Source organism: Carcharodon carcharias, chromosome 7 (genome assembly GCF_017639515.1).
Source record: "Carcharodon carcharias isolate sCarCar2 chromosome 7, sCarCar2.pri, whole genome shotgun sequence".
NCBI lineage: Eukaryota > Metazoa > Chordata > Chondrichthyes > Lamniformes > Lamnidae > Carcharodon > Carcharodon carcharias.
The window spans coordinates 120465639-120484252 of NC_054473.1; the positions used below are offsets into that span (position 1 = coordinate 120465639).

Below are 18614 nucleotides of genomic sequence, written 5' to 3' on the forward strand. Positions count from 1 at the left end.
ATGCTCAGGCTGTGCAACAACATCTTCTTAACCTTCCTAACCCTGCTGCTACATCTCAATGCTCACCGGACATCTGCAGCGGAGGTGGAGGCAGCCGACTGACTTTGATGTCCTTGGCAGGCATCCCCTGGAACGCTGAGACCTGGAGGGCCCTAGCTGGCTTTCGGGGCCCTGCTGTGTGACAGGCACGCTCTTCGGCCTGTGGAGCTGGAGCTGCTGAGGTGACAGGAAGCGGGGATTCAGATGGGCCAGACACTTCCAGAGGCACCTGGATAGGTGGCCCCAGGGGTTACACCTACTAATCATCCTCCTTCTGAGTGCCCAAGGACCTCTGGCTGACTCCTTGAGGAGAAGGGGAAGCTGGAGTGAGATTGGGCTGCCTCACACCCCTCTCAAGTACACACTGTTGGAGGCCAACTATGGCATCAGCGATGGAGTTCAGCCCGCACAGCAGTGAGGAGCGATGTCCTGGACCAGGGTCTCCATGGTGGCCACCATTCTAATGTTGACCTCAGTGCCTTGGTATGCCAGCGCTATCACCTCAGCCTGAAAGTGGATGGACTCCTCCATTGTGCCTTGCAATCTGAGGAATGCAGCAGACATCCCTTTCTGATATTCCTGAACTTGCCTTTGCAGCTCCAGCAACTGTGACATGACCAACTCCAGAGGCTCGTCATTTGACTCAGACTCAGCAAATGTCTGGCCTCTGGCAGTCCTCCAAGTGCTGGACACCTGGGAAGTCCTTGCTGTGGATCAGAAAGTGCAATGTGCTCACCAGATGGTGATCCTGAGGCTACTGTAAAGCTAGGTCCCACTGAGGTGTGTGTGTCTGTGCTGGTGGAGGGTGTGGGTGAGCGCTGTGACGGGACTTCAAAGAGGGTGCCTTCAGATTCCACTTCAGAGGTTTCTTCAGGGCTTGATCGGAGGCTGTGTGTCGTGGGCTCCGTCAGCTGTTTGACAGATGTGCCTGCAAAAGTAAGGAGAGATAATTAGTGCATGGCAGTGGCCTGTAAAAAGGACACATCACTTACAGCATGATTGTCTGATGGATGTTGAACTGCTGGATCCTCAGTTGGTAGAGCACTACTGACCTCACTGTCAGCACAGGAGCAGTCCAGATCCTTGCCAGCCAGCTGAATGGCTGTTTTCAAAGTCCATGAGGACCTTGATTTCAGGCATCTCTCCACCAGCCTGCGACATCTCCCTCTTGTGCACCAGCTTGTCATGCACGAATAGGGATGGAGAGAGCATAAGCAGGATGCCCTACAGGCCACATGATAAGTATACCTGGCATGTGTGGGTGACAAGTTGTCCCTTGGGTGGGATGAGAACAATGAAGATGTGTGTGAAAGAGCGAATGGTGATGTCCCTTGAGCTGGCAGAGAGTGAATGCTCTGTGGATGTGTGATGGGTTTGTGAGCGTGTGAGATGAGAGTGATGAGAAGAGTGACTTCCCTGGTGAAATGAAGGAGATCATTCATCCTCTTGCGGCATTGGGTGGCTGGCCTCTTTTGCAGGGCATTGGCGCTGACCACAGCTGCCATCAAGCGGGACTGGTGATGTTGCTGCCCAAACTGCAGCCAGTGCAGGGATAGAGGACATCACAGTGGGCCTCCACTGTGCCCAAAGGATGCTCAAGGGACGCATCATTGAACCTGAGGGCTGCAGTCTTTTTGCCTTTCGGGCTATGTCTTCTTTGCAGGAGTCTTGGGCTGGAAGCACTGAGAAGTGTGTGCGTGGCTGCACTTTAAATATGGTACCCAGCATGATGAAGCAGCGAGGTGAAGGCGTGGCAGACAAATGAGAGCCCGCCCGCCATGGAAACAACGTGTTTCCCGGGAATGCATAATTAATGCTGTGGGTTTGGGGTGATACAGCATGGAAAAAATGCCATTGCGGCCGGCAGGTGAAACTTTGTATTACCCGCCCACACCTGCACTTAATGCTAATCTGGGATGATTCTACCCTTAGTATAGGACATTGAAGCTGATGAGTTTTTGATAGAAGTTTGCAACACATCTAGTAATAATAAAAAGAAGGCATGTTGCATAATAATGTTGGAAAATAGGGCAGTGCAATAACAATGCAGAACACTGTATTAATACACTAATAATATAGTAGTGCTGCATTGCAATGCAATTGCTAATGATGTAGTGTTTTATATAGTGATATAGTAATTTGGTACACTTTTGATATTTTGATACTCTATTGCATTGAAGTATGATATTGATATAGTAATGCTTTATTATAGTGTGACACACTACTGATAATATACTGGCACAGTAGTGCATTCCAGTACAGTAGTATAATATAGTGGCGATGTATTATAGTGGGTACTTTCTACTCAATGAATGGAGTTTCAACAACACTCAAGAAGCTCAACAACCTAGGACAAAGCAATCCATTTGATTGGTACACCATCCATCATCAGCGTACAGTGGCAGCAGTGTGTGCCATCTACAAGAATTCTGGAGCAACTTGCCAAGGAGCACTGTTATATATAATAGCGCTGTATTACAGTGCTGAACACTAATGATATTATAGCACTGGTGCTGATTACAGTTTGTCAGATTTATAAGAATGGTTCTGGGGATGTGATTCTTCAGTTACATGGATAAGATTGGTGAAATTTGGGCTGTTCAACTTGGAGAAGAGAATGTTTAAAGGAGATTTGATGGAGGTGTTCAAAATCATGAGGGGTCTAGACAGAGTCGATAGGGAGAAACTGTTCCCATTCAGAGAAGGGTTGAGAGCCAAAAGATACTGACTTAAGGTGATTGACAAAAAACCAGACCAGGCACGAAGAAAAAGGTTTTATGCTGTGAATGGTTAGGATCTAAAATGCACTGCCTGAAAGTGTGGTGGTGGCAGATTCAATCATCGCTTTCAGAAGGGAATTGGATAAACGCCCGAAGAGAAAACATTTGCAGGGCTGCATTGAAAACGTGGGGAGTGAGGCTAGCTGAATATCCCTTTCAGAGAGTGGCACAGCATGGCAGGTGAATGGCATTCTTCTATGCTGTAACCATTTTATGGCACTATAGGGTTGTTAGTGGATGAAGTTCTCCTGTCACTGATAGAATATGGATGTCACTGTAAGGACACCCCCAGTTTCCCTAAGAAGATGTTGATGAGCTGTCTTCTTGAACCACTGCCAGCCATCTGATGAATGTACACCCACAGTGCTGTGAGGGAGAGAGTGAATGGAGGAACAACAATATAGTTCCAAGTCAGGGTGGTGTGTGACTTGAGGGAAAATTGCAGGTGCTGGTGTTCCCATGTATCTGCTGCCCTTGCTTTTCTAAGCAATAGAGGTCAGAGGTTTGGAAGGTGATGTCAAAAGAGCCTTGGCAAGTTGCTCCAGTGCAACCTGCAGGTGGTACACACTGCAGCTGATGATGTGGTGCTAATCAAGTGCGTTGCTTTATTATGGGTGCTGTATCTTGAGTTTTGTTAAAATTACACTCATCCAGATGAATGGAAAGTATTCCAATACTTAGATTCTGTCTTTTGTAGACAATTATTGTTCGCCACTTGCATCGCACTTGGTTGCTTATCACTTATGAACCCAAGCCTGAAGGTTGTGCAAGTCATGCTGCATGCGGACATTGACTGCTTCAATATTTGATGATTTACAAGTGGAATTGGACAATGTACAATCATCAGCGACCATCTACACTTCTGACCTTATGATGAAGAATCTAACCATCACTATCACTGAATCCCCCACTGTCAACATCCTGGGGCTTACCATTGACCAGAAACTGAACTGGACTACCCATATAAATACTGTGGCTAGGAATCTTGCGATGAGTAACTCACCTTCTGAACCCCCAAAGCCTGTCCACCATCTACAAGGCACAAGTCAGGAGTGTGATGGAATACTCACCTCTTGCCTGGATGAGTGTAGCTCCCACAGCAGTCAAGAAGCTTGACACCATCCAGGACAAAGCAGCCCACTTGATTGGCATCACATCCACAAACATTCACTCCCTCCACCACCAACACACAGTAGTAGCAGTGTGTACCATCTACAAGATGCACTGCAGGAATTCGCCAAGGCTCCTTAGACAGCACCTTCCAAACCCACAACCAGTACCTAGAAGGACAAGGGTTGCAGATACATGGGAGCACCATCACTTGGAAGTACCCCTCCAAGTGACTCACCATCTTGACTTGGAAATATATCGCCGTTCCTTCACTGTCGCTGGGTCAAAATCCTGGAATTTCCTTCCTAACAGCACTGTGGGTGTACCTGCACAACATGGACTGTAGCGGTTCAAGAAGGCAGCTCACCACCACCTTCACAAGGGCAACTAGTGATGGGCAATAAATGCTTGCTCAGCCAGCAAAACCACATCCAATGAATGAATAAAAAAAAGATCATTGATGAAATGGCTGAAAATGGTTAGGCCTAGCACACTGCTTTGAGGAACTCTTCTAGAGTTGAGATGATTGGCCTTACAACACTCATAACATCTTCTTCTGTATAAAGTACTACTCCAGTCAGTGGAGAGTTTCCCCCGATTTCCACTGACTTCAATTTTGCGAGGGCGCCTTGATGCCACACTTGGTCAAATACTGCCTTGATGTCAAGAACAGTCACTCTCACCTCATCGTGGAATTCAGCTCTTTTGAACATGTTTGTGCCAAGGCTGTAATGAGGTCTGTAGCCAAGTTGTCCTGATCCCAAACTTAGCGTTAGTGAATAAGTTCCATTTGTGAGCACTGGCTCAGATGATTGTTGGTGCCTGATGCTCTTATCTCAAATATGGCAGTGAAAGGCTCAATGTGATTGTAATTTTGACCTGCAGAAAACTGCAGCAGAAGTCAGGAGAATTGCTGCAACACCACTGGCTTTTGGGAAAACAAGGTGCTGATTACCCCTGTTCCCCATCTGACACTGCTATCCATGATCTGAAATTGTTCGATTCTTGTCATGGCATGCAAAAGAGGGAATAGTATTAATAATTTAATATACTTTTAAAAAGCATTATAAGTTCTAAAATATGTTGCCTACATAGAACCCGCTACTGGAGGACTGGATAAATGCAGCTTGTCTTATCTCCAGACCTCTGGAGAATGGGAAAGTGAGCACTCAATGCACCTGTTGTGCATGGAGACAATGGTTAATTGGCATGTTTTAACAAATAGTAACAATTACAGAGCCTACAATGTAAACTCTTGTCAGCACAATGCAAATTCCAGTTCATGCTATCGATAATAATTTTCCTTTTGTTCTTCCTGTAGGTGATTTCCTGCTGCCGTTCTGTGGAAAGATGTATTAAGCTGAACCATTTCCAATGGGCATTGAATGGATCTGCACAGACCAGACCTGTATAGCCTACAATTTTTGAGAAGCAGCCCATTAAGCTTATTAAACGCTGCCCCTTGTATGTCTTTGCTTTCCTTAAAAAGAAAATGATGAAATTGTCTCTGAGATGATTAAATCTAGACTCATTTGAAATAGCTGTCGACTTTCCCAATAGAGTGATGATTCTGGCATGATGTAGGAGTTTGTAAACTGCAACCATCATTCTGTTGCCATGGTTTTGTACACATCTGCTTTTCCAAACTCCTTCCTACAAACTCTTCACTCCCTGGCATGGGCATTTATATTTCCCTGCTATTGGTTGACCGACCGGCTGTTGGTGTCCTTTCTGCCTACCACCTATGAAAAGCACCAAAGGGGAGATGATCCCTGTTACCTGCGGGCACTCTGTCTTACCATCATCATTCCCATCTGCTTGGCATTGCTGATTGCTTCTCTGCCGTTTGCATTGATAGGCTTTGTGATCTGGGCCCCTCTCCAATCTGCCCGGAGACCATATGTTTACTCAAAATTTGAGGAGAAATCCGAAGCCAGCATGGCAACAGGGCCTGGCCATTGGAAAACAGCTGGTGGGAGAAGCTTCTGCTTTGCCACGGCCAATGTCTGCCTGTTGCCCGATTCCTTGGCCCGTTTCACCAACCTCTCCAACACCCAGATTAGATCCTGGGAGGTGGGCAAAAGAATCCGAAACGGGGCCAGCCGACCTCAAATTAAGATTTACATTGACTCCCCGACCAACACATCCATAAGTGCAGCGAGTTGGAGCAGCCTAGCTTGCCCTCAAGGTGGCGAGAATGTCAACCGTGCAATCAGCACAGGCATCAGACGAACTTCATCCATGGACTACAAAGGAGATAACTTCATTGGCAACTGCAGCGAGGAGGGCAAGGACTCCAAGCCTGGAGGGGAGCAGAATGACGGGGACACCAACTCCTGCATTGTTCGCATCGGTGGTGATGAGACAACCCACTTTTCCAGCAAGGAGGTGGACACCTCTGGTGTGCAGGTCACCATAACCGAGCCTGCAGAGCACCTAGGGGAAAACAAAACTGAAGACGAAAAATGCCAGACCCCCAACCATAAACAGAGAGAAGGAGATGGTGTCAGTTTAGATAGCAACACTGCTTCTAGAGAATCTCTGATCAAGTTCAGGATTGCTGATGGTGCAATGGACAGCAGTGGTGCCCCCAACAACAAATTTGTCTACAAGGCCTCAGTCATGAAGAAGGCTTCACTAAAGAAAAAGAGGCACCTGGGTGACACATTTGACCATGAGCTTTCGGCTTTCTTCCCTGCCAACCTGGACTTTCTCTGCCTCCAGGAGGTGTTTGACAAGCGAGCGGCAGAGAAGTTGAAAGCGCAATTAAACCCCTACTTTCAATACATACTATATGATGTGGGGAGGTATGCTTGGCACAGCTGCTGCAGCTTCAAGTTTTTGAACAGTGGGCTATTTTTTGCAAGCCGTTACCCAATTTTAGATGTTGAATTTAAGTGTTATCCTAATGGGAAAGGAGACGATTCGCTGGCAGACAAAGGTGCCCTGTTTGTAAAGGTAGGCCACAATTGTTTGAAATGTTTATTTGTCTTCAAGACAAAAGCAACCATAAAATACAACTAATGCTGAGTAAGACAAGACATGGAGGAATAACTGACAACAATAGTAATTGTATTTATATAGCTCCTTTAACGTTATAAAACATCTCAGGCACTCCACAGGAGCATTATAAAACTAAATTTGACACCCAGCCATATAATGAGATTTTAGTAAAGATTTCCAAAAGTTTGGTCAAAGAGATAGATTTTAAGCTGTATCTTAAAGAAGGATAGAGAGCTATAGAGGTAGACAGAGCTTTAGAGTTAGGAAAAGAATTCCAGAGCTTGGGGCCTAGGCAGCTGAAGACACAGGTACCAATGGTGGAGTGATTAAAATTAAGAATGCTGAAGAGACCAGAATTAGAGGAGCGCAGATATCTCAGAGGGTTGTGGGACTGGAGGAGATTACAGATAAAGTGATTTTTTAAATATATGTATATATTTTAATATTTTGAATGTAAACAAAGCTAGCATTTATGTCCATTCCCAATGTTTATCAGATAATGAAAGCATAGAAATGAACACTTTCACTGGTTATGTAGAATCATAGAATGGTTGCAGCATAGAAGGAAGCCATTTGGCCTTTTTATTCATTCATGAGATATGAGCATCCCTGGCTGGGCCAGCATTTATTGCCCATCCCTAATTGCTCTTGAGAAAGAGGTGGTGAGCTGCCTTCTTGAACCGCTGCAGTCCACATGGTGTAGGTACACTCACAGTGCTGTTAGGGAGTTCCAGGATTTTGACCCAGCGACAGTCAAGGCCTGTTGAGAGCAGTCCAGCAAGTCCCACTCCACCACCCTTTCCCTGTAGCCATGCAGTTTTTTTTTCCCCCCCTCAAGCATTTACCCAATTCCCTTTTGAAAGCCAAAACTGCTCCATCACCCTTTCAGGCAGTGCATTCCAAATCATGACCAATCATTATAAAAAGTTTTTCCTTATGTCACCTTTGCTTCTTGCTATTACAGAGACTTGGTTGAGTTATTGCTATTACAGCGTCTTGGTTGAAGGATGGACAGGATTGGCAGATAAACGTTCCAGGATTTAGATGTTTCAGGCAGGATAGAGAAGATGTAGAAGAGGTGGGGGAGTTGCACTGCTGGTTAAGGGGAATATCACAGCTGTACGACAGGAGGACAGCTCAGTGGGCTCGTGCAGCGAGGCAATATGGGTAGAGCTCTGGAATAGGAAGGATGCAGTCACAATGTTGGGGGTTTACTATAGGCCTCCTAATTGCCGGCGGGAGATTGAGGAACAGTTATGTAGGCAGATTTTGGAAAGATGTAACAGCAATAGCGTTGTTGTGGTGGGTGATTTTAACTTTCTCTATATTGACTGGGAATCACTTAGTGCTAAGGGTTTGGATGATGCAGAATTTGGAAGGTGCATCCAGGAGAGCTTCCTGAGACAATATGTAGATAGTCCAACTAGGGAAGGGGCAATACTGGACCTGGTATTAGGGAATGAACCTGGCTAGGTGGTCGAAGTTTCATTAGGGGAGCATTTCGGGAAAAGTGACCATAATTCAGTAAGTTTCAAGGTACTGGTGGATAAGGATAACAGGAGTCCGCGGGTTAAGATGCTTAATTGGGGGAAGGCTAATTATAACAATATCAGACAGGAACTGAGGAATCTAGACTGGAGGTGGATGTTTGAGGGCAAATGAACAACTGACATGTGGGGGGCTTTCAAATGTCAGTTGATAAGAATTCAGGACCGGCATGTTCCCGCTAGGATGAAGGATAAACATGGCAAGTTTCAGGAACCTTGGATAACGAAGGATATTGTGAGATTAATCAAAAAGAAAAGGGAAGCATTCATAAGGGCTAGAAGGCTGGGAACAGATGAAGCCCCTGGAGAATATAAAGAAAGTAGGAAGAAACTTAAGCAAGGAGTCAGGAGGTCTAAAAGGGGTTATGAAAAGTCACTGGCAACCAGGATTAAGGAAAATTCCAAGGCCTTTTATACATATGCAAAAAGCAAGAGGGTAGTCAGGGAAAGGGTAGGCCCACTCAGGGACAGAGGTGGAAATCTGTGTGTGGAGCCAGAAGAAATGGGAGAGATACTAAATGAGTACTTCTCATCAGTATTCACCAAAGAGAAGGACTTAGCAGTCGATTTGTCTAGGGAAGAGTGTGTAGATAGCTTGGATCATGTTGGGATCAAAAAAGAGGAGGTGTTAGGTGTTTTGAAGAATATTAAGGTGGATAAGTCCCCAGGGCCAGATGGGATCTACCCCAGAGTACTGAGGGAGGCAAGGGAGAAGATTGCTGGGGCTATGTATCCTCACTGGCTACGGGTGAGGTCCCAGTGGACTGGAGAATGGCCAATGTTGTTCCATTGTTTAAGAAGGGTAGCCGGGATAATCCAGGAAATTACAGGCCATTACGTCAGTGGTAGGGAAATTATTGGAGAAAATTATTCGTGACAGGATTTACTACCATTTGGAAGCAAATGGACATATTAGTGAGAGGCAGCATGGTTTTGTGAAGGGGAGGTCGTGTCTCACTAGCTTGATCAAGTTTTTCGGGGAAGTGACAAAGATGATCGACGATGGAAGGGCAGTGGATGTTATCTACATGGATTTCAGTAAGACCTTTGACAAGGTCCCTCATGGCATCCTGGTACAAAAGGTAAAGTCGTACGGGATCAGAGGTGAGCTGGCAAGATGGATACAGAATTGGCTTGGTCATAGAAGACAGAGGGTAGCAGTGGAAGGGTGCTTTTCCGAATGGAGAGCTGTGACTAGTGTAGTTCCGCAGGGATCAGTGCTGGGACCTTTGCTGTTTGTAGTATACATAAATGATTTGGAGGAAAATGTAACCGGGCTAATTAGTAAGTTTGCAGACGACACTAAAGTTGGAGGAGTTGCAGATAGTGAAGAGGATTGTCAAAGGATATAACAGGATATAGATCGGTTGGAGACTTGGGCGGAGAAATGGCAGATGGAGTTTAATCCGGACAAATGCAAGGTAGTGATGCATTTTGGAAGGTCTAATACAGGCAGGAATTATCCAGTAAATGGCAGAACCCTTAAGTGCATCAACAGGCAGAGGGATCTGGGTGTACAGGTCCACAGGTCACTGAAAGTGGCAACACAGGTGGATAAGGTAATCAGGAAGGCATATGGCATGCTTGCCTTCATTGGCAGGGATATTGAGTATAAAAGCTGGGAAGTCATGTTGCAGCTGTATAGAACCTTAGTTAGGCCACACTTGGAATATTGCGTGAAATTCTGGGCGCCACATTACCAGAAGGATATGGAGGCTTTGGAGAGGTGCAGAGGAGATTTACCAAGATGCTGCCTGGTCTGGAGGTTATTAGCTATGAGGAGAGGTTGGAGAAACTAGGATTGTTCTCGCTAGAGCGACGGAGATTGAGGGGCGATTTGATAGAAGTTTACAAAATTATGAGTGGCATGGACAGAGTAGATAGTCAGAAGCTTTTTCCCAGGGTGGAAGAGTCAATTACTAGGGGACATAGACTTAAGGTGAGAGGAGAAAACTATAGAGGAGATGTGCAGGGCAAGTTTTTTACGCAGAGGTAGTGAGTGTCTGGAATTCGCTGCCAGAGGAGCTGGTGGAAGCAGATACAATAGGGGTGTTTAAGAGACAGCTTGACAAATACATGAATAGGATGAGAATAGAGGGATACGGACCCAGGAAGTGCAAAATGTTTTAGTTGACGGGCAATATGATCGGCGCAGGTTTGGGAGGCCAAAGGCCCTGTTACTGTGCTGTACTTTTCTCTGTTCTTTTGCCAATCACCTTAAATCTGTTTCCTCTGGTTTTTAACCCTTCCGCCAATAGGAATCGTATACCCTGTCCAGACTCATAGGGCAAAACTTTTCTTCCCATGGGCAGGCACGCGCCCGACCTGATTGGGAGTAAAATAGTGCGCGATGACGTCAGGCGATTGTCCTAAAGTCATCACGCAGTCGCGCAATATTTCGCTCGGCAGGTGCGCGTGGATGCTGCAGCAGTGTCCGTCATCAATTAAGTGCCACTTAAGGGCCTTAACAGCCCAATTGACTGTGATTTTTCCTTGCTCATGCAATTTTCTGCTTATTGCACGGGAAAAACGGGCAGGTGGGCAGCCAACATTTTCATAAACCTCATCCAAGGGCGGGATGAAAAAGGTCAGCAGCATTGCCAGTGTGGGTATTGAGGAGACCTTCCTTGAACAGAGGCCTGAACAATCACCATCCACCACCACTCTCCTCCGCCTTGCTGAACTTGTTCTCTCACTGAACAATTTCTCCCTAAATTTGTCTCACTTCCTCCAAATAAAAGATGTGACTATGGGTGCCCAGTTATGCCTGTCTCTTTCTGGGGTATGTGGAACATTCCATGTTCCAGCCCGATTCAGGTCCCCTCCCACAACTCTTTTCTCGGTACATTGATGACTGTTTCAGTGCCGCTTCATGCCCTCATCTGGACCTGGAAAAATTTATCAATTTTGCTTCCAATTTCCACCCCTCTATCACCTTCACATGGTCCATCTCCGACACTTCCCTTCCCTTCCTTGACCTCTCTGTCTCCATTTCTGGTGATAGACTGTCCACCAATATTATTTCAAGCCACCAACTCCCACAGCTACCTCGACTACAGCTGCTCACACCCTGCTTCCTGTAAGGACTCCATCCCATTCTCTCAGTTCTTTTGCCTCCGTCGCATCTGTTCTGATGATGCCACTTTCCAAAACGGTGCTTCTGGCACGTCTTCCTTCTTCCTTAACCGAGGATTCCCCCCACTGTGATTGACAGGGCCATCAGCCATGTCCAACCCATCTCCCATGCCTCTGCCCTCACACCTTCCCCTCCCTCCCAGATCCATGACGGGGTCCCCTTGTGCTCACTTTTCACCCCACCAGCTTCCGCATTCAAAGGATCATCCTCCACCATTTCTTGCAACTCCAGCATGATGCCACCACCAAACATATCTTCCCTTCACCCCCCCTGTCAGCATTCCATAGGGACTGTTCCCTCCGGGGAACCCTGGTCTACTCTTCCATCACCCCCAACACCGCATTCCCTTCCCAAGGCACCTTCCCATGCAATTGCAGAAGGTGCCACACCTGCCCCTTTACCTCCTCCCTCCTCACCATCCAAGGGCCCAAACATTCCTTTCAGGTGAAGCAGCACTTCACTTGCACCTCCTTCAATTTGGTCGAGTGCATCCGCTGCTCCCAATGTGGTCTCCTCTACATCAGGGAGACCAAACGCAGACTGGATGACCACTTTGCGGAACACCTCCGGTCTGTCTGCAAGCATGACCCAGGCCTTTCGGTCGCTTGCCACTTCAACACCCCATCCTACTCTCATGTCCACATGTCCATCCTTGGCCTACTGCAGTGTTCTAGTGAAGCCCAACGCAAACTGGAGGAACAGCACCTCATCTTCCAATTAGGTACCTTACAGCCTTCTGGACTTAACATTGAGTTCAACAACTTTAGACCATGAATTCTCTCCTCCATCCTCAACCCCTTTTTTAATCCCTTATCTTCTATATTCATTATTATTTTTTATGCATTTAATTTTATTTTTATTTTTATTCATTTACCTGTGATTTTATCCCATTTTCTATCCTTTTTTTCCCCACCACCGCCTCCTCCCCCTACCCCAGCCCCTACAGGGCCATCTGTCACTTGTTCCATGTTGTTCTTTCACACAATGCTACCCTTGTTCTGCTATAATCACATTTTGCTTTCTGATCTTAATGCCACCATGAGCAACACCTTTAGCCAGTATCACTGTCATTAACACCCCTTTGTCCATTTGTCCATGACATCTTTGTCAATCCCTTCTTTGTCCCCACCTATCGCTGGCCTTCTATCCAGCTTCACCTGCCTCATTCCCACCCCCCTCCCTCCCCCCACTTAAAAAGTATAAATTTCATCACATTTCCCCTTCTCTTCAGCTCTGAAGAAGGGTCATATGGACTCGAAACGTTAACTTTGTTTTTCTCTCTCCACAGATGCTGTCAGACCTGCTAAGTTTTTCCAGCATTTTCTGTTTTTGTTTCAGATTTCCGGCATCCACAGTATTTTGCTTTTATCTGAGTAATGAGGTGTTTTGGAGAAAGTTTGCAGCTCATTGCTTATTGGTACTTGGCAGCTTCATCTCTGTTCGGGGCTTCATTCTTAGCATTCCCAGGCTTCATTTCAGGACTCATTGGTGTTGCCAGGCCCCCTGTATTCAGACCATGTGGACCCTTCCAGTTATCAGACAGCCATCCCTTACCCTGTTAATGCAGATTGTGGTTTCCTCTGGAGGCACCTCCTTTGAGGAGAAAGGGAGGGGCAGAAGGCAAAGGAGGCCACATGTCCCTATGCAGCTTCCAGGGGAGGGACCTGTGGGAGGAGAGATGCAGGCACAAGGGGTGCACGGCCAACAGGTAGTCCAAGGCAGAAGGGGCCACAGAAGACGCCACTATCCTGCTGCCAGGATTTACAGGTGGTGATACAGCTACCTTAATATGTCGTGGTGCAATGACGAAGGAGGCACCGCCTCTCAAGGGAGAGTGTGACCTCCATTTGCCAGATATTTGGGCCTGAGATCAGCTCCAACTGTGTGGGTGGACATCCCATGCCAGTGGATCTGAAGGTCACAGTAGCCCTCAATTTCTATGCCACCAGCTCTTTCCAGGACTCAGTGGAGGATCTATGTGTAGTCTCCCAATCAGCTGCCCATAGTTGCGTCAAGCTGGTGACAGAGGCTCTGTTCAGCTGGATACTGATCTTTATTCTTTATTGTATGGAGGAGGGCAGCTAGGCTGAGCGATCCAGAGGCTTTGCAGTGATTGCCGGGTTTCCCCATGACCAGCACACTGCACACTGCACTGTACAATCAACTGCACACGTGTGGCCATCAAGGTGCTAGCGGGTCAGCCAGGTGCCTTCATCAACAGGAAGGGATTCCACTCCATGAATGTGTGGATAGTGTGTGACCACAGGATGTAGATTCTGCAAGTCTGTGCAGGATACCCTGGCAGCTTCAATGATGCTTACGTTCTGAGACACTCCCAGCTGCTGAGGCTCTTCAGTGATCCAGCCCAACTGGATGGATGGCTGTTGGGTGACAAGGGCTATCCGTTGAAGAGGTGCTCATGACGCCTCTCCACCACCCAAGAACAGAGGCAGAGCAGTGTTACAATACGAGTCATGCCTCCACAAGAGTGATGGTAGAGAGGACCATAGGCCTTCTCAAGGTGCGCTTCCAATACCTGGACTGTTCAGGGGGGGCACTACAATACCCCCCAGAGCAGGTGTCACAGATTGTGTTGCATGCTGCTCCCTCCAGAATCTGGCACTGGCAAGGGGGGGCACCCACTGGAGGAAGAGGATCTTGACGCTGCTCCATAGGCCACAGATGATGAGTCCAGTAGTGAGTCCAAAGATGAGCATGGTGAGGAGAATGCTGAGGGCGTGGAGCCAGATCTCGGTAACCTGCAGGGAGGCACGGACACCAGGGATGCCTTGATCCAATGTTTCTTCAGCTAGGCTACCAAAGATCAGTTTCAAACGCATGCCAGGGCTGCCACCTCCATCCCAGAAGCCTGAAAGGACCCTTTAATTTGAACACAAAGAACACGCAATTCATGTGCAATAAAGTCCAGAGCCACCTACGTCCAGCATTACACACTGTCGTTCCCCGCATCAATGAAATAAAAAGGTGAAGCATACTCAGTCCATGACAACAAAAACGCAATTTTTGTCATTCTGACAGTTCAATAATCTTAACAGAGACATTTCTGGTATTCAACATCAGACCAGTATACATAAAGTAAACAAAAATGAACATAAAATCACCCATAACCTGTCCCTCTTGTGCTCATGATGCCTTTAACTTACATTTGCGAGTGCTACATCTAGGTGCTCCTCCTTCACTGGCACCAGCATTGCATTACAGCCTGCTGACCCTGCTGCCTTGTTGGCCTGGATGACTTTGGCGGTCATCCTCTGGCCAGTGGAGCCTGTGCTGTCCCCGCCTGGGAGGGAGTGGCCAGTGCCACGGCTGCCATCTCCCCAGTCGCTGCAGCCTCATCAGATGCCATGATCACTGGTGAAGGGGTGAAGGAGCTGCTGCCATCATCCAGAGTGCCCTGAGAGGAGCCCATAGAGACGACAGACAGTTTGAGTGCCATTGTGACCCCCTGCACACCACTGATAGACGGGCACCTAGCTGGGATACTGGGTGCATCAACCATCTTCCACACTGACCACCTGAGGCCAGTGCCTGTGTGAGGGCTTGCAAGTCCAAGCACAACCCCAGGAACCCCTCAGTCCCTGGAGCTGCCTGTCCATGAGAGTCGCCACTCTCTTAATGGAGGAGGCAGTGCACTCGACCATGACGGTCAACACAGTGCTCACACTCTGCATATACTCCTCCATCACGGAAACCATGGCATACCCCCTTGGATCTCCGCCAGATCCTCCCATACATCTCACTAGACATCCAGCATCTGGACGACTCTAGAGGCTCACCATCAGTCTTGGACTGAGCATCATCCTGGGCCCCAGCAGTCCGTCGACTGTCGGCGGTCTGGCCACTCTCTGCCTCCGCCTGCACTTCAAGCAAGTGTGAAGTGCCCTCACCAATATGCACCGAGATACTAGCCGCTGCTGTAATGCCCACCGAGGTGCTGGTATCTGCGCTGGTGCCTGCTTCAGAGAACGGGTGTGATGCAGTTGCAAAGGACACCTGGTGGCCCTCCAGTGTCAGGGGTGGCCCTTCAGGATATGGAGATCGAACACCTGCTGGCAAACCTAAAAGGAAGAAGGACATGTCATTAGTTGAAGTCATCATACTGTCACTGTGCATGCCAAGCACCCTGGCGAGACAACAGAGCTCTGCATCATGGCGCCCTAATCTTCCAGTGATCAATGGGGACTCCAGGTTCAAGGCTCACATCAATGAAAAGACTAAACTAGAATAGTTGCTCCAGTCAAAATTCTCACCTCTGTGCACTGCATTTTTACCTTTGTCTGGCACCCTGTCTCTCCATGCCTGGCTACACGTGGGGCATGCTGGCTCTTGAGCCTTGCTCGAGAGGATTATGAGGCTAGCAGGGTCTCCGCCAGTCTGTGACCTTTCTATATTGTTTGGGCTGTCTTCTCCTGAAACAATAGAGGAGCATTGATTAGTCCACTCTCTACATGCAATGCCATTGCAGCCTGGCCAACCCCAGCTGAGGAGCACCTGGCAGTGCACATCCGAGTTGTGGCCCTTGAGTCGCAAGGCCTTCAGTCCGAGCAGCTAGGGCTCATCCCCTTGGCCAGCTCCAGCGAAACTGACAGTTGACATTCAGACTCTAGCACCCCTGAGATCCATGGGGGGACAGCCAGACCTTAACACTGACCCATGTCAACATGGTACTCACCCTTCCTGAGTGAAGCAGGTCATTGAAGCGCTTCCGGCACTGCACCCAGGAGCGCCGCACCACATCACAGCTGCTGACCAGAGCTGTCACCACCTCCCTTACCACCTCCGCCCTCTTGGTGAAGTGCGGTGGCCACCTCCTCCCATCCCTAGGGACAAGGGCATCCCTCCTGGCAGTCACCTCCTCCAGGAGGATGGTGAGGCACTCATCAGAGAAATGGGGGTCTGAGTGCCCACCCGACCTGCCCTCCCGTCTACCGTGCCCAACTGCACTCGGGTCCATAGTGCCGGCTCACAGAACATCTTCCGTGGCAGCCTTTCAGGAGTTGCTTCTGCCACTTTTAAACCGGCCGCGGGGTCTCCATTGGACCTGGCAACCAACAGGCCCCTGCCCGCCGCTTGCCAACAAGTGCAGAGCCGCGTTTCACGCTGGGCGGGCCTTAATTGGCCCTCCAGCATGAAATCACGGTTGGGGCCCGATCGCAGGTGGCGGTCCATTTCCCAGGCCCGCTCACCGCACCTGCCTGATGAAGGGAAAATCTGGCCATGATTTTGAATCAACCTCTCTGCACTCAGGAGAGCAACCCCAGCCTCTTCAAACTATCCATCCCTGGAACCATTTTAATAAATCTTTTCTTCACCCTCTCTAAAGATTTCAATTCTTCCTAAAGTGTGGTGCACAGAATTGGATACAGTACTCAGTTGTGCCCAAATCAGTATTTAATACTTCTTCAGCCATCATCACTTCCATACTTTTGTAATATATGCCTCTATTTATAAAGCCCAGGATCATGTATGCTCTCTTTAACCACTTTCACAACCTGCCTTGACACCTTCAATGATTTGTGCATATATACCCTTCTCTCTCTGTTTCTACACCCTCTTTAGAATTGTACCCTTTTGTTTATATTGCCCGGGGGGTCTTTCTTCCTACCAAAACGTAATATTTTGCCCTTCCCTGTATTAAATTTTGTCTGCCTTGTGTCCGACCATTTCACCAGTCTATGTGAAATTTTGAACTTGTGCCCTGTACATCAATGCAAGCAATGAATATACATCACAAAAAGCAGTGGTCCCGGGGAACTCCATTGTATACCTTTCTCCAGCCTGAAAAACAACCACTCACCACTACTCTATTTTCTGTCCTTTAGCCAATTTCATATCCATGTTGCCACTGCCCCTTTTATTCCATGGGCTTTGACTTTACTGACAAGCTTTTATTTGACAATTTATCAAATGCCTTTTAGAAGTCCATATGCCCTCACCAATCCACTGTTACCCAAAAAACTCAATCAAGTTGGTTAAACACAAGATAAAAGCAAAATACTGCGGATGCTGGAAATCTGAAACAAAAGCAGAAACTGCTGGAAAAACTCAGCAGGTCTAACAGCATCTGTGGAGAGAAAAGAACCAGACTTAACGTTTCGAGTCCTGATGACTCTTCTTAGAGCTAAAGAGAAGTAAAAATGTAATGAAATTTTTATTGTTGGGGGGGGCGGGGTGGAGCAGGTGAAGCTGGATAGAAGGCCAGTGATAGGTGAAGGCAAAGGAGATATTGCCAGAGATGTCATGGACAAAAGGACAAAGGGGTATTAATGAGGGTGGCATTGGCTAAAGGTGGTGTTAATGGTAGCATTAAGATCACAAAGCAAAATCTGATAATGGCAGGACAAGGGTAAACACTCTGGAAAGAAAAACATGAACAAGTGACAGATGGCCCTTGTGGGGGTGGGGTGGGGGAGGGGACGGTGGTGGGATAAAAGGTGGGGATTAAACAATGAATAAAAATGAAAATAAATAAAAATTAAAAATAAGTGGATAAAAAATAAAAATTTTAAAATGACAAAATAAAAATTAAGAAATGAGAATGAATATTGAAAAAAATGGATAAAAAGGGGGTGAGGATGGAGGAGCGAGTTCATGGTCCTGAAGTTGTTGAACTCAATGTTAAGTCCAGAAGTCTGTAAAGTGCCTAATCAGAAGATGAGATGCTGTTCCTCCAGTGTGCTTTGGGCTTCACTGGAACATTGCAGCAGGCCAAGGACGGACGTGTGGGCATGAGAGCAGGTTGGGGTGTTGAAATGGCAAGCTATAGGAAGGCCTAGGTTATGCTTGCGGTCACCCAGTCTGCATTTGGTCTCTCCAATGTGGAGGAGACCGCATTGGGAGCAGCAAATGCACAATTTACCTTTAACAAATCTATTCTCTCCTTACCTAAGATGTAATAGAGCTATTTCAGCAGGAGAAAATGAATTACAAAGAACAAGAAAAACCATTGTAAACACACAGTAAATACCAGACATGGGT

At 47.4% G+C, this 18614-nt stretch overlaps 1 protein-coding gene across 2 annotated transcripts in view; it reads left to right on the forward strand.

Annotated features, from left to right (window-relative positions):
- Positions 1 to 5546: 5546 nt before the first annotated feature.
- smpd3 (sphingomyelin phosphodiesterase 3) overlaps positions 5547 to 18614 on the forward strand; it is a 96590-nt gene continuing 83522 nt past the window's right edge. Inside the window, exons 1-2 of one of the 2 annotated variants that reach the window (XM_041192520.1) lie at positions 5547 to 6269; positions 6324 to 6887. In XM_041192520.1, coding sequence (XP_041048454.1) covers positions 5547 to 6269; positions 6324 to 6887 — 1287 coding nt within the window. Of the gene's footprint in view, positions 6888 to 18614 lie in introns of both variants that reach the window. The other variant, XM_041192518.1, reaches the window with a different exon arrangement.